A 23,536-nucleotide genomic window follows, 5' to 3' on the forward strand; every position below is an offset into this window, starting at 1 on the left:
TACACATGTTAATCAGCCTAAAGAATATTAACACCAAATGTGTGGGTAAATGACAAACAGAGGGGTGGCCAAAGTTTCCCTTTCAGAACTCTACTCAAGAACGCCTTGGCAATTGGTGCCCCAGTAAATATCATCATGTTTTCATTAGTGACACATGCAAGTCGCACATGGAGCAATAATGAGAAGCAGTCCGTTCGTAACTTTTTAATGTTCTCATAACTGCAATTATATCTTATGCCTCATACAAGTGAAATTTGAAGTAAATAGGATGCATGCTGGGGAGATGATTATGAACAATCTTCTTTCTTGTACTTTTCCTTTCTTCTTTTGGAACAGAAAATATCTCCCTGCAAGTTGACAAACGACATTGTGCACAACTTTTTTTTAATGAGCAATGGGCAACTTTATTAGTCTGAGAAATCTGTGAACGCCAAGTGGCTCAACCCATTTTTATTCTGTGGTGAGCTATGAGGATTATTTCCTATTCAGCTTAGCCATGGCGTAGCCTGGCTGGTTCTGTACGTCCACAGTAGGTGTGGGGTATCCTTGGCTCTCTGTGTTGTTGAACTACAACTCCCATCATCCATGGCCATGCTTGCTGTGGCTGATGGGAGTTGTAGTTCAGCAACCTCTGGAGGACCAAAGATTCCACACACCTGATCTTCTTGTTTAGTCATTTAGTCGTGTCCGACTCTTTGTGACCCCATGGACCAGAGCACGCCAGGCACTCCTGTCTTCCACTGCCTCCCGCAGTTTGGTCAAACTCATGCTGGTAGCTTCGAGAACACTGTCCAACCATCTTGTCCTCTGTTGTCCCCTTCTCCCTGTGCCCTCCATCTTTCCCAACATCAGGGTCTTTTCCAGGGTGTCTTCTCTTCTCTTGTCCTTCCAGTGAGCACTCAGGGCTGATTTCCTGAAGAATGGATCGGTTTGATCTTCTTGCAGTCCATGGGACTCTCAAGAGTCTCCTCCAGCACCATAATACAGGCGTGTAAATCTCTGTGCATTTGTAAGTTGCTAATGGGTCTCCTTTGCAGTGTGACGGCTTGTAGATGGTGACACCAAACCTTCTGCACATTTTTTCTGCTCCTCTATGCTTTGCGAAGCTAACATAGAAGTGAGGAATGTTGATCCCAGCTCTGAATATGACAGAGATGATCTTTCTTTAAATTGAACTCTAAGCTTCTATTTTAGGTTGTTTTGAATAGAATGTTTAGCAATAAACATCATTTTCTGAGATTTCATTTGTTTGAAATGGGATTTAAGATTGTAAATATAGCATTAACATACTGCAGCTGTAACAAACACAGATTCTTTTTTTAAAAAAGATTCTGTTAATGGCTGTGATGATCCACTGTCCATCATTGTGCAATATCTAATATGCTTTTTGGCATAGGGTTTTTCAAAGGCCATCAGAGTACGGGTGAATTAAGGCACGGCCTTTTTAAGGTGTACACTTAATTTTATGTTGATTGTACACTTAAAGATGTCATGTGTGAATGTGAAATCCCTGACTTCATATATGTATGCTAATAAATGCAGCCATGATTGGCTACAGTCCCCTGTCAACTGTCAACTCAGCTGCAAATCTGCAATTCCTGCCATGATATGTGAAAAGTTTTCAGATTACGCAAGCCGAAAAAAAGGAATGTATTGGAGCTTTCCTAGGCCCTGTTTTCTCGGTCACTTTTGGCACAGCAAGGTAAATGGCAAGGAGAATTAACTCACTGGCATTTTTTCGGACATTCATTTTCTTTTATTTATGTATTACGACACTACCCTCTCAATCATATTCTCAAGATGGTTTGCAAAATGAACAAAACAGTTAACATCATTATTTAAAAAAATAAGCTAAAAGCCACAAAATTATAAAAGCAACAAGAAGCAGACATAACAATCTTGTTCTATTAGACCAGGGGTAGGCAACCTAAGGCCCAGGGGCCAAATGCGGCCCAATCGCCTTCTCAGTCTGGCCCATGGACAGTCCAGGAACCAGTGTGTTTTTACATGAGTAGAATGTGTCCTTTAATTTAAAATGCATCTCTGGGTTATTTGTGGGGCATAGGAATTCATTCATCCCCCCCTCCCAATATAGTCCGGCCCACCACATGGTCTGAGGGACGGTGGACCGGCCCACAGCTGAAAAAGGTTGCTGACGCCTGTATTAGACTATTATGTTGCTGTGCTCCCTGTCTATCTGTTGCCATAACATTAAACCACAGTTTCCTGCTGTATCTGGACTGGGAAACCATGGTTTAGTATCTTACCACAAACCTGTATATCAATCAAACCAGGATGCGATTTTCGTTTCATATTCTGGGTTGTAGTCATCACTTTATTAGGCAGAGATCATTATTCCCCCGCCCTTTAAACATCTTTATTGAAAGTTCAAAAAGTACACAACTATATGTGCACTCAGGGACGCAGGTGGCACTGTCGGTTAAACCACAGAGCCTAGGGCTTGCCGATCAGAAGGTCGGCGGTTCGAATCCCCGCGACGGGGTGAGCTCCCGTTGCTTGGTCCCTGCTCCTGACAACCTAGCAGTTCAAAAGCACATCAAAGTGCAAGTACATAAATAGGTACTGCTCCGGCGGGAAGGTAAACGGCGTTTCCGTGTGCTGCTCTGGTTCGCAAGAAGTGACTTAGTCATGCTGGCCACATGACGAGGAAGCTGTACGCCAGCTCCCTCGGCCAATAAAGCGAGATGAGCACCGGAACCCCAGAGTCTGTCACAACTGGACCTATAATGGTCAGGGGTCCCTTTACCTTTACCTATATGTGCACTAAGCATGGTGAGACGTAAATAAAAGAGAGAAAAAGAGAAACAGAACCCATATGGAAGGGAAAATAAAGGAGGGGGGAGGGAAACCCAAAACTGTATATTTTACAAGGTGGTTGTTGTATTTTACCAGATCTTAACCTATTACAGTATTTGTAAGAATGGATTCCCAAATATCATTGAATTTGTCCATGGCAAGTCTGCGTTTATATGCAAGTTGTTCATATGTTGCGAGTTTGTATATGTCTTCAATCCAATCGTAGAAGGGAGCCGCATTTTTATTTTCCCAGTTCATCATGATCAGTCTTTCTGCTGTGGTAAGGGCACTGAGAGTCCTCTCCTGTTGTCCTTTTGTAAGGTTCCATGTGCTGGGTATATAATTCAAGAGGATATTTTGCTCTGTAAATGTAAGGTTGTTCCATTCAGTTCTGTTGATGGTTTCAGTTACCTTCTGCCAAAAATCTTTCCATATAGGCAGAGATCATCACTCTATTGTAATTGGATGAAATATTCTTATTATAGCATCATTGGCAGGTAGTAATAAGACTAATAAGTAAACAACCTCAAAGTACTCATGGCCTAGAAAACAAGCTCCACCAGATTATCAAGATGTGTTTTCAAGAATTCAGGACTTCAAAAACACTAGCACAGAACAATATTACTCCCTACGGAAGGGAATTCTCTGACCAGGCCTGGTACCAATACACAAGGCTACATTAGTTTAGCCTTCAGAAGTCCCAAGTGAGCCTTTTATCCAATCATCCTGGGCTAGAGAAGGTCAAGAGAGAGCATACTGTTTGTTGAGTCTCTAAAAAACAACAACCCTATTGCAGTACACCAACATCATGTTGAGTGTTACTCAAAGGAGAACAGAAGTCTTACCCAAGAGGGATGATTTAGTGTACCTCCAAACATCACTGGAACTTTTATTTATTTTTTTATGCACTTGGTATGCATCCTATGTTTTTGGCATGTGTGGAGGGGTGATTATTGATGTTTTGAGCTGATTCCTCCATACATTTGCTTTCCCTCCTAAAAGCACTTCCCCGACGGAAAAGAAACTTATCACTAAACGAATGAATGAATCAATTTATTTCACTAACAGACCAGAGATGTTATCACCAAATTACTTCGCAGGCTGTATTTGGAGAGCCCAGTTTCTTGTATCCAAGCATAAGATGAAAACCTGTTCTTTGATCTCAGAAACCATCGTGCAAAATTTGGTTGCAATAAGTATTGGAAGAAGTGTCAAAATGCAATTAGAAAACAAAGAACTTTCCACAATCTCATAGTAGATTTAAGCTGCATATACACCGTACATTTAAAGCACAGTCCCTCAGGAATCCTGGGAATCGTAGTCTACTTACAGAGCTACAGTTCCAACGCCCTTCACAAATTACTGTTTCTAGGATTCTTTTGGGGAGCAGAGATGTGCTTTAAATGTGCTTTGAAAGTACCGTATTTTTTGCTCTATAAGACTCACTTTTTCCCTCCTAAAAAGTAAGGGGAAATGTGTGTGCGTCTTATGGAGCGAATGCAGGCTGCGCAGCTATCCCAGAAGCCAGAACAGCAAGAGGGATTGCTGCTTTCACTACGCAGCGATCCCTCTTGTTGTTCTGGCTTCTGAGATTCAGAATATTTTTTTTTTCTTGTTTTCCTCCTCCAAAAACTAGGTGCGTCTTGTGGTCTGGTGCATCTTATAGAGCAAAAAATACGGTATGTTGTGTGCACAGTCACAGTCAATACTGGAGGCCTATTTGCTTAAAACGGTTTGCTTCGTGTTGCACACATAGCTGTTTAGATGCCAGGAACTAGGCTGTGTTTCTGCTGCCACTAATACAGTTTTCTGCATTGAGCGAGATAAAATGCAGAAGAGAATAGGCATGGAAGAATAGGGGCATTCTGGCTCTAGATGAAAATGCTGCAGCTGAAAACTTTCCGGGACAACATGTACTTGGATTGCAATTAAAGCGAAAGTTGTCCGATGTATAAGCCAAATGACCAGGCCAAATGATGGTGTGGGGCATTTCTCATGGTTCTATAAATATGTAAGCTGCTTTTCTATAGAACAAGTGGATTAAAAAAGCAAACTAACTAAAAATAAATGACCCTGATCACCTTGTTATAGAGTAACCCACATCATGAAATTTTTTGTAGTCACTTAGCAATACAGTCGTACCTCCGGTTACGTAACCCTCTGGTTACGTAAACCTTGGGATGTGAAAGATGCTATGTAATGCTGTATCATCTTAATTAAAAAGAAAATTTGATAGGATGATGATATAAGATGGCTTGGTTTTTTTTAATAATAATAATAATAATAATAATAATAATAATAATAATTTATTATTTATACCCCGCCCATATGGCTGAGTTTCCCCAGCCACCCTGGGCGGCTTCCAATGAAGTGTTAAAAACAATACAGCATTAAATACTAAAAACTTCCCTAAACAGGGCTGCCTTCAGATGTCTTTTAAAAAGAAGATAGCTGCTTATTTCCTTCACATCTGAAGGGAGGACGTTCCACAGGGCAGGCGCCACTACCGAGAAGGCCCTCTGTCTGGTTCCCTGTAACCTCACTTTTCGCAATGAGGGAACCGCCAGAAGGCCCTCGGCGCTGGATCTCAGTGTCCGGGCTGAACGATGGGGGTGGAGACGCTCCTTCAGGTATACAGGACCGAGGCCATTTAGGACTTTAAAGGTCAGCACCAACACTTTGAATTGTGCTCGGAAACGTACTGGGAGCCAATGCAGATCTCTCAGGACCGGTGTTATGTGGTCCCGGTGGCCACTCCCAGTCACATTCTGGATTAATTGCAGTTTCCGGGTCACCTTCAAAGGTAGCCCCACGGAGAGCACATTGCAGTAGTCCAAGCAGGAGATTTAACTAGAGCATGCACCACTCTGGCAAGACAGTCCGCAGGCAGGTAGGGTCTCAGCCTGCGTACCCGATGGAGCTGGTAGACAGCCGCCCTGGACACAGAATTAACCTGCGCCTCCATGGACAGCTGTGAGTCCAAAATGACTCCCAGGCTGCGCACCTGGTCCTTCAGGGGCACAGTTACCCCATTCAGGACCAGGGAGTCCCCCACACCCGCCCGCCCCCTGTCCCCCCAAAACAGTACTTCAGTCTTGTCAGGATTCAACCTCAATCTGTTAGCTGCCATCCATCCTCCAACCACCTCCAGGCACTCACTTTTTAAAGTGTCCGAGGCACCAATTGTTGATGTAGTACTTTTGTATCCTGCCTTTCCCCCATCACAGGAACATGGGAAGCTCCCTAATACCAAGTCAGACACTGGTGCACCTAGCTTAATATTGCACCTGTCCAGGGTTTTAGACAGGGGCCTTTTACAGCCTTAGCTGGAGATGTTGGGGATTGAAACTGGAACCTTTTCACTTCAGAGCATCTGCTCAGTCAGAAAGTGTCAGGCTTCAGGGAATCGGCTTGCTCCCCGCCCCCCCCCCCCGCCCCCCTGCAGTAGATAAGCATAACAAAGTGAAAGGAGTCTCTTACCAGTTAGAAATGATAATGATCACAGCAAGAGAACAAAGAATCCATTCCTCAGAATGAAGGTGCTCCCAATTAAGGGTTCCACCCACTTCCTCCTTAGTCACCCCCATCACTTCCGCGTCTTTCAACCTGATCTCGCTACTACTGGGCTTTCTGTGCTGCCACCTTATCTGCTCTCCTTGACCTTGGGCTGAGCAGATGGATGCTTTCCAGCAAAAGGGAGTCTGTTAACCCTCTCTCTTCCAGTGTTTCTTCTCCTAGCTGTTCCCCATCCAGTATTTCCCAGCTTCTGCCTTCTGAACTAGGCCCCTCTGCAAACCACTGTTCTAAATCTATACTGTCCTGCTCCTGGGAAGATCCAGGAGCAGGAGCAGGAGGATGGGGAGGCTCCCACCATTCCTCCTTAGAGCACCCATCCTCAGCACGGTCCCTGACAGTAAGCAACTACCCTCAAGGGCAAAGCTCATGGGCTGCCTTGCAGACCCAGACTAGCTGAGCTTAGCAAAACGATTTCGCCATCTGCCCTCCGACAATGCTGTTCGGGCCAATCTTTCTATGCCAATCTACAGCTTTGGAGAGGCCTCTCAGAAGCGTTGACAGGATCCCATTATAGTTTTGTACATTGCACTTAAGGCTGTGTGCCTTTTGCTTTCTCAAAAGTTGTGGTGTTATGGCCATGAGAAGGGGCACAAGCAAAACGAGCCAAGCCAACCCTTCCTCCTTGCTAACCTCACTGCAGCCAAATTTATCTCTTTCTCTGCTGTCTCAGCTCTTCCATAACTTCACTATTCAAACTTTCCCTCTACTAAACTTCTAGGCCTGTGTAGCTGCTTTATAAATAGCTTGCTTGCAATACCGGAACAATGTGCCCACTTGCCTCATCATAAATATTTATTCCCTGGCTTATTTTTATCCTCCATTCCCATCTGAAGTAATAAACCATTTCTTGTATCATAAAACAATGTTATGTCCTTTTCTTTTCCAATTTCTATTTGAGTGCCCCAGCGGCAGTCCCCCCTCTGTCCAGTAGCCGGACTTCGGATCAAGGAAAACACATGACAACCTATTTGAGATTAAAATGGCCACAACTTTATTAAATTTCAAAGGTAGGGAACCTTGGCTTAGGCAATGGGCTCTGGGCACCCAGATGGGAGTCTGAGGCAAGACAGGGTCAATCAGGAATATGGGGACACTGCAAAACATAGAGGGAAGCTCTATGGCCCACTGCCAAGCACTCCCCTCAGGACCCCTCTAATGGGAAACCCTGATATCTCCGCCGCAGAAAGGAGTGAGTCACCGCAACACCCCTTCCTTGATTGTTGGACTAAAGGATTCTGCCCAAGGTCTAAAACCACCAAAGTTTTGACAATTGCTAGGGGGAAAGCAAAACTTGCAGGGCAGGGGGAATTCCTTCCCGGCTGTGAAAAATAGCAACCATCATCTGACTGTAGCAATTCCCTTGAACCTGGAAAGGAAAAGGTTGGCCTGGAAGAAATGATACATCATCATCTTCTCTGGCGATCACTCGTAGCCGAGTAAGATTGTCTTCCATAAACACAGTTTTAACAGTGAGTCCATAAGAGACTGTGGGGGCCAATTCTGGATCCACACATCCTTCCACAGTGGGGACATTGGTTTCCAGGCGGGAGTTGATCACGGTGAGGGTTTGCCAAGCGTGCCTTCCTCTTAGCATGTTTCTCCCTTTCGTCCTGAGTTTGAGCATCTTCAAAGCCCATGAGACCTTTGGTAAAGGCTGTTCTCCAATTGGAGCGCTCGCAAGCTGGTGTTTCCCAGTTGTCGGCGTTTATACTACATTTTTTTAGATTTGCCTTGAGATAGTCTTTAAACTTCTTTTGTTGACCACCAGCATTACGCTTTCCATTTTTAAGTTCGGAATAGAGTACAGTGGTCTCTCGGGTTAAGTACTTAATTCATTCCGGAGGTCCGTTCTTAACCTGAAACTGTTCTTAACCTGAAGCACCACTTTAGCTAATGGGGCCTCCTGCTGCTGCCGCGCCGCCGGAACACGATTTCTGTTCTCATCCTGAAGCAAAGTTTGTAACCTGAAGCACTATTTCTGGGTTAGCGGAGTCTGTAACCTGAAGCGTATGTAACCCGAGGTACCACTGTAGTTGCTTTGGAAGACAATGATCAGGCATCTGCACAACATGACCAGTCCAAGAAAGTTGATGTTGAAGAACCATCACTTCAACACTCGTGATCTTTGCTTCTTCCAGTACACTGGCATTAGTTCACTTGTCTTCCCAAGTGATGTGCATATTTTTCAGAGACACCATTGATGGAGTCTTTTGAGGAGTTGGAGATGATACAATTAGAGGGAAGGCTGAGTGGGTGATGCTCTGGGGCCAACTGTGCCGCTGGCGTCAGTGCAGGCCCGTTTTTATCCTTTAGGAGCGGACCGGAGTGAAGACTGCACATTCCCGGTCCTCTCCTCTTGTCCCACCCCCCAGGCCACTGCAGATTGGCTGATTTGAACGAGGGGGTTTGGCAGGGAATCCAAAACAACTTCGCGGCAACCAATAGGGGTGGGCAGAGCCAACTGCCAGTGGAGTGGCGTGGCTGCTGGAGTGCGATGGGGCTGCATGCTGGGCCGCAAGCCTTGCCCATCGCAGACCTGGTAAGCGGTTATTTCCCCCCATTATTTAATTTCTTTACTAATTAATCTAGAATCAGCAGAGGCTGGTCCATTAAGGCAAATGGATCAGTGCCCACCTCCCAGCCTTGGCCCGTCCTCTTTCTTGCAACCAGTCAGGGAGCGGCTCTGAATATCATTGGCTGTGGCTCTACCAGTGTGGTGTAGTGGTTAAGAGCAGTAGACTCGTAATCTGGTGAACCGGGTTCGCATCTCCGCTCCTCCACATGCAGCTGCTGGGTGACCTTGGGCTAGTCACACTTCTTTGAAGTCTCTCAGCCCCACTCACCTCACAGAGTGTTTGTTGTGGGGGAGGAAGGGAAAGGAGAATGTTAGCCGCTTTGAGACTCCTTCGGGTAGTGATAAAGCCGGTATATCAAATCCAAACTCTTCTTCTACTCTTCAGCTCCACCAGCCCCAATGAACACAGCCACCAATGTTGATAAGATACCGCTACTTATTCATAAAGGATTATGTTTCAGTGAGGAATTTCGAGAGACCCCCTCCCACAACACATATATGTTAAAAATGTATAATGCGTATTCTCCTTCACTGTAGATTGCAGAATGAAAAGTGGATGAATGTGAGAGCTGGAGACATCATTAAATTGGAAAATGACCAGTTTGTGGTGGTAAGTGCCTATAACTTTACTCCTTTAGAATATGTATCACAGAGAACGATATCTTGTCCTAAACATGGTTAGGAAATAGGATGCAGGTCACCCCTCTTTCTTGCCTAAAATGCCTCTCCTTTGGTTAGCTGTAATTCTGTCTGCATGGGTGATGAGCAGGGTGTGCAAAACAGCTTCTACCCTGATTTCAAACTATTATTCTAAAGGTGAACATGGTTTGTTGATGATTGACGCTGTATCATAATTAATTAGCTGAATATCAGCTCTGGATAAATTGGTGGAAAGCATTATTAGAAATAAAATGATCAAATTTAGGTGTCCTAGGGTGTGTTTTTTGGGGGGGAGGGTGTCCTCTAGTTGTTGCTGGATTCCAACTCCCATCGCTGCTGGTCATTATAGCCTGATAAGGGATGATGGGAGTTGCAGTTCAAAAACATCACCACCACACTACCCTTGATAGAGAAGAATGAGTTTTGCTGATGAAGGAACAGCATGGCTCCTGGGATGGTTAGTCTGGTTTCACTGAGCTTTAAGAGTTCTTTGTGAGTCTTGTCAAGCCTTATCTGAGCAGGTATTATTTACTTGAACTTTCAGAAAGCTTTATATTCCTTCACCAAAAGCTCATGAGAAAGCATAGCAGTCACAGAAGAAATAGACGGTTCCTTATTACTGAATGGCTAAAGAACATGACAATTCACCAGTTTTTTATTGTGAATTTCACCTTACAAACACATTATCGAACGCAGTGCAATATATACATTTCTGAAAGCAATTTCCCCTATCAAAATGCATTTTTGTATGTTATCTTCACTAATAAATGCATCTGGTGCACTTGGCCTGCTAATATATGCGTTTTTGTACACGCCTTTGGGTTGGAGAACTTCATTGCAGAGAAGTGTGAAGGACAGCTGTGCTTTGGAGCATATATTTATTCAAAAACTACAGATTAGGTGGTTTTTCACAGAAATGCAAACAAAATCCAGTTTCTCCCCTGTCTTTACCTGCAACCCATTCCCTACGTCCTAATCATAGGTGTTTGCTAACATTTCAAAGATGATAGGAATATGCAAATAAAATACGGTTGTACAGTTACTTTAACAGTGCTGAAAATATTCCTTCCCTTTATAGGCTGATCTGTTACTCCTTTCCAGCAGTGAACCACATGGACTGTGTTACATCGAGACCGCAGAGCTTGATGGGTATACATGCTTTCAATCTATTTTGCCTTTAACCTTGTAAAGAGCTGGTCCCTCCGGCAGTAATTATAAAAACAATAATAATTTATTATTTATACCCCACCCATCTGGCTGGGTTTCCCCAGCCACTCTGGGCAGCTCCCAATAAAATATTAAAAATACGATAAAACATCAGACATTAAAAACTTCCCTAAACAGGGCTGCCTTCAGATGTCTTCTAAAAGTCAGATAGTTGTTTATTTCTTTGACATCTGATGCATAGCTGTCAACTTTCCCCCTTTTTAAAGGGAAATCCTATTCGGAATAAGGGAATTTCCCCTTAAAATAGGGTAACATTGACAGCTATGATCTGATGGGAGGGTATTCCACAGGGCGGGCGCCACTACTGAGAAGGCCCTCTGCCTGGTTCCCTGTAACCTCACTTCTTGCAGGGACGGAACTGCCAGAAGGCCCTCGGAGCTGGACCTCAGTGTCTGGGTTGAATGATGGGGGTGGAGACGCTCCTTCAGGTATACTGGGCTGAGGCTGTTGAGGGCTTTAAAGATCAGTACCAACACCGGTGTTATATGGTCTCAGCGGCCATTCCCAGTCACCCGTCTAGCTGCCGCATTCTGGATTAGATGCAGTTGCCGGGTCACCTTCAAAGGTAGCCCCACGCAGAGCGCATTGGAGTAGTCCAAGCGGGAGATAACCAGAGTGTGCACCACTCTGGTGAGACAGTTTGTGGGCAGGTAGAGTCTCAGCCTGCATACCAGGTGGAGCTGGTAGACAGCTGCCCTGGACACAGAATTGACCTGTGCCTCCTTGGACAGCTGTGAGTCCAGAATGACTCCCAGGCTGCGCACCTGGATCTCCACGGAGGACTAAAAGCACTGAGTGGGCAACATTTTCCTTTCTTCAGCCCCTGTCCCTACTCATCTTAAATGAATAGGGAAGGGGTATTATTTTGGTATTTTACCAGAGAAGCTTAGAAAGCAGCAACCATACCTGATTGGCGTATAGCAATCAGAGAGGACTGCAGTAGTCCAAGCGGGAAATAACTAGAGCATGCACCACTCTGGCAAGACAGTCTGCGGGCCCGTTGATTTTTCTTGCTAAAGATCAATGAAGTGATCAGAGACCCTGTTATCCGAGTCCACTCTGTGCCTAGAAATCTGAACCACAAATGCTTTCAAATGTTAAAAAACATGGCAACATGGACTAAACATGTACTTACTGTTTAAGACAGACATTTGATATTTGGCTCTAAAGAGTTCTTTCAAGGGCCTCTCGGGGGTGGGGGATAACTATTTCAAATTCCCTGTTTCACAGTTTGGTTGTCGCTACTGTAAAATGATATTAATTTCCCTCTGAAGTGCAAAAAATAATAATATCCTCAGCATGAACATCTGCGTTTGGTGTGAACTCCTTTCAGATGGCAGTGGTTTTGCCCTGTTTTCTTAGTAACCTGTGTGTGGGATGTCTAGATGCAGCCTGACTAAATCATATTTGTTGTTTTCTTTCTTCAGAGCCTCAAAACAAATAATTGCTGTGCAGATGTTCAACCTTTACAATGCCAGCTTTTTAATCAAAACAAAACCAAAGCTCTTTCATTGCAGTGCAATTCCAGTTAGTCCGGTGGGAAGTGAGTTTGTGTCCTGCCCTGGGGGGTTGGGAGAGGGGAGCCCATCCAGCAGACTTGGCCCCTTTTCACTGGTCAGCAGCGGCCGCAGTTCTCCCTGGGCTGATAAGTTAATTAGTTTTTCTCCGTCTGAAACTAAGGGCCCACTCACAGCATACATTTAAACACTGTGCTACTAGTACATTAAACAATCTGTTGGATCTCTGCACCACCTGTGGGTGAAGAAGGTAAAAAAAAAGATAAAGGACCCCTGGATGGTTAAGTCCGGGCAAAGGCGACTATGGGGTTATGGTGCTCATCTTACTTTCAGGCTGAGGGAGCCGGCATTTGTCCGCAGACAGCTTTCCGGGTCATGTGCCCAGCATGATTAAACCGCTTCTGGCGCAACGGAACACTGTGACAGAAGCCAGAGCTCATGGAAACACCATTTACCTTTCCGCCACAGTGGTACCTATTTATCTACTAGTGTTCTTTCGAACTGCTAAGTTGGAAGGAGCTGGGACAGAGCAACGGGAGCTCACCCTGTCATGGGGATTCGAACCGCCAACCTTCCGATCGGCAAGCCCAAGTGGCTCAGTGGTTTAGACCACAGCGAAGCCTCTGGTCACAAACAGCAAGTTAAGATGCAAGCAATTGTTCCTAAAATGAGCACTCTGAGTAATTGTCAGAGAAACCCACGTTTCAAGGGTTTGAACACCTAGCCCTTCATAACTGCACATTGTTGTTTGCAGAGTGAGATGTAGCAATCCAATCCAAAATGTCTGATGTGATGTCATTCCATTGCACAGACATGCCATGCAATGACATCACATTCTGTTTTGCTGATTATTACCAGGGAAGAGGGGAAGAGATGCAGCTACAAGCGTGTCATTATGGATGTTATTTGACTAGTTTATTTTTAAAAATATATATGTTTATGCTTTTCAGGTTTATACATTTCACTCATTATACAGTCATTTTAACATTTCAAAACTTGACTTCCTTCCTCCTTTTTCTGCTGTAACTTAAATTTATTTTTAATATCTTCTGCATATTCAAATTAACTTAATTTGCTCATTTATTCATCTACTTTAAATATATACCCTTATAAAACTGCAGGTTATTACCATAATCCTGCCAATCTGTTTACAGTTTATCTATAAATATTCAGTAAACCATTTCCATTCTTTTATAAAAAGTTTGTTATCTTGATTTCTTATTCTTCCGGTAAGTTTCACCATTTCTGCATATTCTATAAGTTTTTGTATCCATTCTTCTTTTGCTGGGACTTCTGCTTCTTTCCATTTTTTAGCGACTAACATTCTTGCCACTGTAGTAGCATACGTGAATAAGTTTCTGTACAGTTTAGGTAGTTCTGTCCCTATAATTCAGCTAGTCTAGGGACTCAGCTATACAGCTGCAAATATAACGTTTTAAGAGCGTTTTAAATTCATTACACAAATGTGACACTAGATGGCGATGGTGACCTAATGGCAAATTCAATATATATTTTAAAACTTTTTAAAAGCATTTTCACAGTGGTCACCACTGATCTAGTTCAAGCCTGAGTGACTTGAACTAGGGAACCTCCTGTAATTTTTAAGAGTGGTTGAAGGTGGTAAGCTGGTGACATCATGTGTACATTAATTTCTTTTGCTGTTCTATAACTTTTTTGCTTTGCTATTGCAAAAAAAATTTCACCAGGAGTTACTATGGAGCATGGGGGAAAATACATATCTGTGTTGGCACTCTTTTGTTTCTTGCGGGGACACACGCCCTTATTGTTTACTTCCAGTCAATGTACAACATTATGGGATTAAGTTCCAGAGAGATGTGTAAATAGTATATTATGAATTTTGCAGCGAAACCAACCTAAAAGTGCGACAGGCTTTACCTGTGACCTCAGAACTTGGAGATGACATTACCAGGCTTGCAAAATTTGATGGTAAGTAACTGAAGCAGTAGCGAAAGTTAATTTTTGGAAACTTAATTGGTTAAAGTTTTTTGTTTGTTTGTTTGTTTTGCTGTGTCAGAAATTCCTGGTGGAAATTCCTGTGTATGAAATCAGGTACTACCTGAAAAGTAACCGTGTTATTGTCGCCATGCCATATGATTCATGTTTTCATACATTACCAGACTAGTCTGCCAGACTAGATCACAAAAAATTAGCTGCTGTCATGTTTACTGTTGGATCCTGACGTCTTTTTGATCCTTATTCTTGGCTCGTTCTCTGGTCCCAATTGCTCATTGGTCTTGATTTGGGGCTTGATCTACAATCCTTTCTTCGGGTTGCCTTCAGATCCTGATTTACCTGGATCTAGGCTCCTGGTTCCTGTTTCTCTCCAGACTGCTGTTTGAGGCCCAGCCCTAACACAGAGCAAGAGGCATCCATTTCCCAATTCAGGAAAGTCAGTTTATTTCAAATGAATTTCTGCGTATCACACTAATATTTTGTGGGAGAGTGGTATATAAACATTATATAGATATAAACTGTTTTTTAAAAATCTGCTTGGTAATTTGAATACATTTTTATGTGTATAGTCATACCTTGGAAGTCGAACAGAATCCATTCCGGAAGTCCATTTGACTTCCAAAACGTTCGGAAACCAAACTGTGGCTTCTGATTGGCTGCAGGAAACCGCAGACGTTCGGCTTCCAGAAATAGTTCGCAAACTGGAACAGTCACTTCTGTTCTTGGGAGCCGAAACGTTGGAGAACTAAGCTATTCGAAAACCAAGGTACGACTGTGTTTTGTTTCGAGGCATGCCTCTATAATTGTCTTTTGATACGTTGTTTCAGCTGAGAAGTGCATCTCAATGTGAAACCCAGTGGATAGCTTCATTCTGATACATATATTAGTCTTGGAGGTGCAGATTTGATCAGTTTGTAACGGAATATGCAGAGGTCAAATTCCTCCTGTCAGTTTGCATTTCTTAGCGTAGAGAGTATTGATCTGATGTGTAGAGATCTTTCCTATTCTACTTATTGCAAGAGGGTTCTGGAAGCTTCCCTGTGTGAAAGAAGCAAGCAGAAGGTTCATGATGTTTGGGTTACTCCTTCAGAGAAGCTGAGTGTTGTTGTTGTTTAGTCGTTTAGTCATGTCCGACTCTTCGTGACCCCATGGACCAGAGCACGCCAGGCACTCCTGTCTTCCACTGCCTCCCGCAGTTTGGTCAAACTCATGCTGGTAGCTTCGAGAACACTCTCCAACCATCTCGTCCTCCGTCGTCCCCTTCTCCTTGTGCCCTCCATCTTTCCCAACATCAGGGTCTTTTCCAGGGAGTCTTCTCTTCTGATGAGGTGGCCCAAGTATTGGAGCCTCAGCTTCAGGATCTGTCCTTCCAGTGAGTACTCAGGGCTGATTTCCTTAAGAATGAATAGGTTTGATCTTCTTGCAGTCCATGGGACTCTCAAGAGTCTCCTCCAGCACCAGAATTCAAAAGAGAAGCTGCGTACAGCTGGCTTAAACTGGGTCTGTTATCTCTTCTGTCAAGGTCATGCTGACTACAGTGGAACCTCGGGTTATGTACCATCCTTCTTACAAACGCTTCGGGTAATGAGCTCCGCTAACCTGGAAGTAGACGCTCCTGGTTGCAAACTTTGCCCCAGGATGCGAGCGGAAGTCGTGCGTCGGCGGTGTAGCAGCAGCAGGAGGCCCCATTAGCAAAAGCCGCATCATGTTAAGAACAGTTTCGGGTTAAGAACGGACCTCCGGAACGAATTAAGTTCGTAACCAGAGGTAGCACTGTACAAAAGTAGGGCCACAAGGAGCCTGGGTTTAACTTTCTCTTTCTGTCTCTCTTCCTTCTGTTGTGGTGTTCTGTATACAGTGGTACCTCAGGTTAAGAACCTAATTCGTTCTGGAGGTCTGTTCTTAACCTGAAACTGTTCTTAACCTGAAGCACCACTTTAGCTAATGGGGCCTCCATCTGCTGCCACACGATTTCTGTTCTCATCCTGAAGCAAAGTTCTTAACCCGAGGTACCACTGTATAGTGTCAAGGTTTAGTCTGATTAAAAGTTATTGTAAGTTTCAATTAAGTCTGTTGCAACTGCATTTTTATTATGGACTGTGCCGATCCTGAATGTATTGGATTTGCGACCATTATGCTCATTTGCCTTCAGTAGCAGTAAAGCTCTGCTGGTCTATTTTTTGGGAATCCTGCAACGTGTTTAAGTTTTCACTCTGCTAACTATACATCAGAGTTCTGCTCTGGCTCAATATTGAGTAGAATTTCAATGACGATCATCACTATCTTCCCCACACCGGGCACATATCTGCAACTGCCCCCTCTTCCCAGTGCATGCTTAATGCCTACTGAATTCCTCCCTCCGATACCTTTGGCCAGACCTTTGTGTCAAAACAGGAGATTTGTTTGATCAGTGGACCTAAGAACATCAGAAGAGCCTTGCTGGATCACACCAAAGACTCATCTTGTCTAGCATCCTGTTAGGACCAGGACATTCGCAGGGAAACCAAAATGACTTGTTTACAAAGCTATTGTACTACCACCCTTACTGTATGCTTGTAAAACGTGGACCACTTATAAACGCCATCTCCATCTCCTCAAAAGTTTCCATCAAAGGTGTCTCCAAAAACTTTTACACATTGCTTGGGAAGACAGGCAAACTAATGTCAGTGTACTGGAAGAAGCAAAGATCACCCGTGTCAAAGTGATGATTCTTCAACATCAACTTCATTGGACTGGTCATGTTGTGCGGATGCCTGATCATTGTCTTCCAAAGCAACTGCTCTATTCCAAACTTAAAAACAGAAAGCGTAATGCTAGGGCAAAAACAAAAGAGGTTTAAAGACTGTCTCAAGGCAAATCTAAAAAAATGCACCGGCAACTGGGAAACACTGGCCTGCAAGGGCTCCGATTGGAGAACAGCCTTTACCAAAGGTATCATGGGTTATGAAGACGCTCGAACTCAGAACGCAAGGGAGAAACGTGCTAAGAGGAAGGCACACTTGGCAAACCCTCACCGTGACCAGCTCCCGCCCGGAACCCTATGTCCCCACTGTGGAAGGATGTGTGGATCCAGAATTGGCCTCCACAGTCACTTATGGACTTACTGTTAAGACTGTGTTCATGGAAGACAATCTTACTTGGCTATGAGTGATCGCTGAAGAGGAAGAGGAAGAGGAAGAGGAAGAAGAAGAAGAAGAAGAAGAAGAAGAAGAAGAAGAAGATAAGTAGGACCATGAGCACAACAGCACTCTCTCCACTTGCAATTCCTAGGAACCGACATTTGGAGGTGAATCATAGCTTTCATGCCTCCTGAAATTTCTAAAACTTCCAAGGATACCGCATAGACTTCAGCAACACAAGAAAAAGAGCAATTTTTCTTGGATTCTCTCAATATTCCAATCGGGCTGGTGTGCAAATTTTCATTGTTGGCCAGGTTTGTGTGTTATAGCTCTAGTTTCATTTATCTTTCTCGAACCTGCTAATATTTTTGGTACTTTTTGTTAACAGAAATACTTAATACAGCTAGCGTTCATGTTCAGAAATTGAATTCTTCCAGATTGAGAAGGATTTAGATTGTTTAGGCCGGACGAATAGCAAGGAAACTTTAAATGGATGGGCCAAGTGATATTTTGGTTTGGCCGCAGCAAACGGCATTTTTTCCACACAATGTAGGTTTTTTTATATATATAAAAAAGCTCATAAATTATCGTTTGTAAGTAAATAGTATACGAAGCCAGTAAATGTTTGTTTAAAATAAAGAGTGGAATATTTGTAGCGCCAATTTTCCACATGTAATAGAATGGAATGATGAGAACGCATCAAAGGATTTTGATGTTATTTGCAGTTCACTGTGGCATTTGAATATATTCTGCACATCTTTCCCCATCAGGATATCTTTGGTTTTAAAGGTCACGGGGCAGCATTATGAGGAGGTAACATAAGCTGAGCTGCTTAATTGTTCAATACAATGGGAAAAGGGCGTTGTCTTCTGAAGACACAAAATGCAGCAGAAAACTAAGCAGGCCTGGGTCTTGTCAGTGCTGGGATAGAAAACCACCTTTGGAAACCTGTGTATACAGCCTTGAGTCCCTTGATGGAGGAAAAGAGAGATTTAAATGCTTTTTAGACCAGCAGGTGATGCCTTATGTATGAGGTATGGGGGCTTTTTAGTGGTGGCTCCTCCCGTGATGAACTCCTTCACTACTGAGATGCACCTGGCCTCTTATTTTCTTTTAGGTTAGGAGGGAAGAACATGGGGTCAGTCTTGGCTTGCCAGGGGGTCCAATTCAGCCCATGAGGCCGTTTCCCCCAAACCACAGATACCTGTCAATCAGCTGATGTCACTGGATTATGTCAGCAGATAGAGTTCAAACCTGCTGGGTGCTGTTCTACCAGTGTGTTTCCTTGCATTCATCGTTTGGCTTAGCATTGCTTGTGAATGAAGCCATAGAATTCAGTGCCTTCTCTGTTGCATCACGACACATCGCTTGGACACAGAGTCTTCTCTCTTGCATTTATTTATTGCAGCTGCAGACGTTAGCTTCTTGTGCTAGGAATGGATTAATGCCAATTTCATTTTGTTACTTTTCCAGTCTTACATTCAGTTCTCAACATTTCTGCAGCAATTTGCCTTAAAAAACACACACACACACAAAAATCTCTCATTGGCATTTTACTGCATATCCCCCTCAAAAACACACATTTTATGTTTGACTAATACACACATTTACAAGCAATTATAACATTTTCCAGCATAACAACTTAAGATCTTAATACCATATGCACCTTAATACCATATGCAGTTTCCCTGCCATTTTTAGGTAATGATGTATTTATTAACTTTCAGTAATTGTCAAAATAAGTCAATCAACTTGTAGACCTTGATCTCTGTCCCCTCCACCAAGAAATGACTGACCTGATTAAAGAGTTTGAGATTTTATATAGGAATTGCTAGCATTGCTTAACTCCTGCAACTCTGTATTTGCAACCTGTTTAGATTTAGCTTACAGTTGTTTTAAATTTGTTATTTAGCCTTTTTAGACATAAAAATGTTTTCCAGAGGGGATAAAATATATATATATAAATCAACCAGGCAACTCAATCAGCTGCAATTCCAATTATAGTTGATGAAAAAATTGCAGTCTATTTTTTCATATTTAATACTAGGTTATTTTTGTTGTTGTTGTATCTTCAGTTTTTGACTGTTGTGGTGGTCTGGTTCTTGCTACTTCTGACAAGTTTACATATTTTGCATGACTGTTAAGCCTCAGGGTGGCACAGAGTTTAGTAACAGGAGTCCTTATAGGAAACATCCCGTATCTTGTGGTCATCCTGACAGCACATTTTGCAACTGAAAAGCAGAAATATAAAACATGAATGGTTAGCAAATGTGGGGGCAAAGGGCTGTTTCATTGTGTATTTATTTTATGCCTTCCGATAACAGTGCTATGTTACATTTTGTAGCCCAAGATCTCTGCGTGTCAAATGTTTTACAAAAGTAAAAAAAAAAAGAAACAGAAATATTTGTAGCAGCTGGGAATATCAACTAGGTAAAGCCTGTTAGTTAGTATTTTATTTGTACAGGTGTGGGCAACCTCAGTTTGTGTCTGACAGACTAAACAGCCAGGCCAGAGTTAGCAGGTGTGTAGGACCAGGTAATAGGGACGCGGGTGGCTCTGTGGGTTAAACCACAGAGCCTAGGGCTTGCCGATCAGAAGGTCGGCGGTTTGAATCCCCGTGACAGGGTGAGCTCCTGTTGCTCGGTCCCTGCTCCTGCCAACCTAGTACAGTGGTACCTCTGGTTACATTCGCTTCAGGTTACATATGCTTCAGGTTACTGACTCCGCTAACCCAGAAATAGTACCTCAGGTTAAGAACTTTGCTTCAGGATGAGAACAGAAATCGTGCTCCAGCGGCGTGGCAGCAGCGGGAGGCCCCATTAGCTAAAGTGGTGCTTCAGGTTAAGAACAGTTTCAGGTTAAGTACGGACCTCCGGAACGAATTAAGTACTTAACCCGAGGTACCACTGTAGTTCAAAAGCACAAAGTGCAAGTAGATAAATAGGTACCGCTCCGGCGGGAAGGTAAACGGCGTTTCCGTGCGCTACTCTGGTTCGCCAGAAGCGGCTTAGTCATGCTGGCTACATGACCCGGAAGCTGTACGCCGGCTCCCTTGGCCAATAAAGCGAGATGAGCGCCGCAACCCCAGAGTCGTCCGCGACTGGACCTAATGGTCAGGGGTCCCTTTACCTTTAGGACCAGGTAATATAGTTCTCTGCCCTTTTCAAAGGCTCCCTTTGTCAGGTCCAACAGATATCTAGGCCAGAGGTTTCCAAAATTATTTGGTTAACCACTCCCTTTTAAGAAACAAAAATTATGCAGTGCCCTCTGGAAATCTACTTTCTTTAAGCGAACAAAAAGAGAGATGCGGTAACAAATTTGCATTCTTTTAGGTATCTATATTTCTACCTACAATTTCTACCTACCGCTCAATCCTGTGCATGTTTACTCAAAGGAATACAGTGGTACCTTGGTTCCCAAACTTAATCCGTTCCAGAAGTCCGTTCCAAAACCAAAGCGTTCCAAAACCAAGGCACGCTTTCCCATAAAAAGTAATGCGAAACAGATTAGTCTGTTCCAGACTTTTAAAAACAGTAATTTAACATGAGCTTTGCTATCTAACGAGACCATTGATCCATAAAATGAAAACAATAATCAATGAACTGTACTATAAAATAAGGCAGTATTGTAGATGATAAAATAAAAATTAATTTTTTTTCTTACCTGCACTGATAATAGTCATTGTTTGGATGGGGGGCTTTTATCCATTCCCGCAGTCACACAATCAATCAATTAGTAGTTAAACTGGGTTCCACACAGTCACAAAAACAAATGAACTGAAAAAGCCTCAAAAACAAAGACGCAAAATAAATAGCAAAAACAAAAGCGCCAAACTTAATCCGTTCCAGAAGTCCGTTTGACTTCCGAAATGTTCCAAAACCAAGGCGTAACTTCTGATTGGTGCAGGTGCCCCAGAAACAATAGCCGCAGTGGCGTAGCATGGGGGGTGCAGGGGGGCCGGCCGCACCGGGCGCAACATCTGGGGGGCGCGAGCTCGCACTCGAGTGCTAAAATGTTTATTGAATATATTGGGTGGTGGAATTGTGTACACTTGAAAACGTTGGCGGCATTAAGATCCTGTAAATTCAACAGTGTAAATAAGTGTTGATGGATGTAATAATGGAATACTGAATGGTTTAGTTTATGTAAAATACACAGGGATTTATGTTATGCAAAGGGATGCGGGTGGCACTGTGGGTTAAACTGCAGAGCCTAGGACTTGCCAATCAGAAGGTCGGTGGTTCGAATCTCCGCGAAGGAGTGAGCTCCCGTTGCTCGGTCCCTGCTCCTGCCAACCTAGCAGTTCGAAAGCACGTCAAAGTGCAAGTAGATAAATAGGTACCGCTCTGGCGGGAAGGTAAATGGTGTTTCCGTGTGCTGCTCTGATTTGCCAGAAGCGGCTTAGTCATGCTGGCCACATGACCCAGAAGCTGTACGCCGGCTCCCTCAGCCAATAAAGCGGGATGAGCGCCGCAACCCCAGACTCGGTCACAACTGGACCTAATGGTCAGGGGTCCCTTTACCTTTATGTTATGCAAAATGAACCATAGAAGGAGAAGAAGGGAAGTCATTGAGATGTTAAGGTTGTTTAAATGAATATTCTAAATTGCAAAACAGAAAAAATTAATAAAAATTATATTTATTTATATAAAACAAACAAAAATAGGTATTACAACTGGGACTCACAAGATAACGTTGTAGTATATTCTCATTGCCTAGTAATTGGCAAACAAACTACAAATAGTAACCAAGCATTGATTTGGGCATACAGTGGGACCTTGGTTCCTGAACAGCTTAGTTGCCGAACAAATTGGCTCCCGAACGGCACAAACCCGGAAGTAAGTGTTCCGGTTTGAGAACGTTTTTTGGAAGCCGAACAGCTGATGTGGCTTCTGATTGAGTGCAGGAAGCTCCTGCAGCCAATCGGAAGCCACGCCTTGGTTTTCGAACAGTTCCAGGAGTACAACTGACTCCCTGAATGGATTAAGTTTAACAAGCAAGGTACCACTGTATAGCTCATATTATTATTTTCAGACAACCTGGCAATCTGGATTGTGGCTTATTGTTTTCGCAGTGTGGCAGGAGCAGGGGAGGAGTCCTGTGGGAACTAGCAACCATAATTCAAAACAAGCTATGGTTTAATGGGAACAAGCAGGCTACTGATAATGATCATCACATTGAACCACAGTTTGTTTTAAGCTATGGTTTGCTGTGACATGTGTACTGCGCCCAAGCATCACCGCCATGTTTTACCACATCAAATTAAAACAGCAGTGAACAACCAAGTGAATTCAGGCTTCAGACAGTATCTATAGTAGGTCTAAGCAATATTTGGGCTTAGAGGGATGAACATGTTGTTTTTAAAAAGAAGGTCATTTTATGACACTGTGTCACATTGAACTGAACTGTTAATGTATGTAGACATTTAATGCTGCTTGTTGTACGAGGTGTTTTTCCCTTCAATACTGGGGGGGCAGGGAATCAGCCCTAGGAAATCTTTGTTAAAATGTGGAACACCTCACATGCTTGCAGATAGTATCTAAAACACAATAAAGCAACCTGTTTGATTTTCATTTTGTAGGAGAAGTTGAGTGTGAACCTCCTAATGGAAAACTGAATAGATACGCAGGAGTTCTTTCCTGGGATGTTAACAAATACTGCCTTAATAATGAAATGCTGCTGTTACGAGGTTGTATGTTGAGAAACACTGAGTGGTGCTTTGGAATGGTTATTTTTGCAGGTAAATATGAACTTTTAATTATTTCTAATCTTACCAACAAAAACATTTCCCCCAGTCCTTATATACATTGCGTGGACAGGCGGAGTCCCCCAGATCCCGAGCAGCCCCCCCGTCATGTGGAATAACGACTCAAGACAAAGTGCTATGGGATTAAATTGGCCACAACTTTATTAAATTTCAAATGTGGGTAGACCTTGGCTCAGGCATTGGGGGGACCTAGGGAGCATCAGGGTTATCCAGTGTGTGTGTGGGGGGGGATGGGCTGGCTCTGGAGAACATATGTTCAAGCAGAGATAGCCGCCCTCGTTATGCCGCCGTCGCTGGGGAGAGC

At 43.4% G+C, this 23,536-nt stretch overlaps 1 protein-coding gene across 1 annotated transcript in view; it reads left to right on the plus strand.

The window, feature by feature from the left end:
- Positions 1-23,536, plus strand: part of ATP8B4 (ATPase phospholipid transporting 8B4 (putative)) — a 116,125-nt gene that overhangs the window by 26,116 nt on the left and 66,473 nt on the right. The window contains exons 8-11 of the mRNA XM_080980288.1: positions 9,506-9,578; positions 10,707-10,777; positions 14,237-14,319; positions 23,047-23,205. Coding sequence (XP_080836414.1) covers positions 9,506-9,578; positions 10,707-10,777; positions 14,237-14,319; positions 23,047-23,205 — 386 coding nt within the window. The remainder of the gene's footprint in view (positions 1-9,505; positions 9,579-10,706; positions 10,778-14,236; positions 14,320-23,046; positions 23,206-23,536) is intronic.

Source organism: Podarcis pityusensis (genome assembly GCF_964106645.2).
Source record: "Podarcis pityusensis genome assembly, chromosome: 14".
Taxonomy (NCBI): Eukaryota; Metazoa; Chordata; class Lepidosauria; order Squamata; family Lacertidae; genus Podarcis; species Podarcis pityusensis.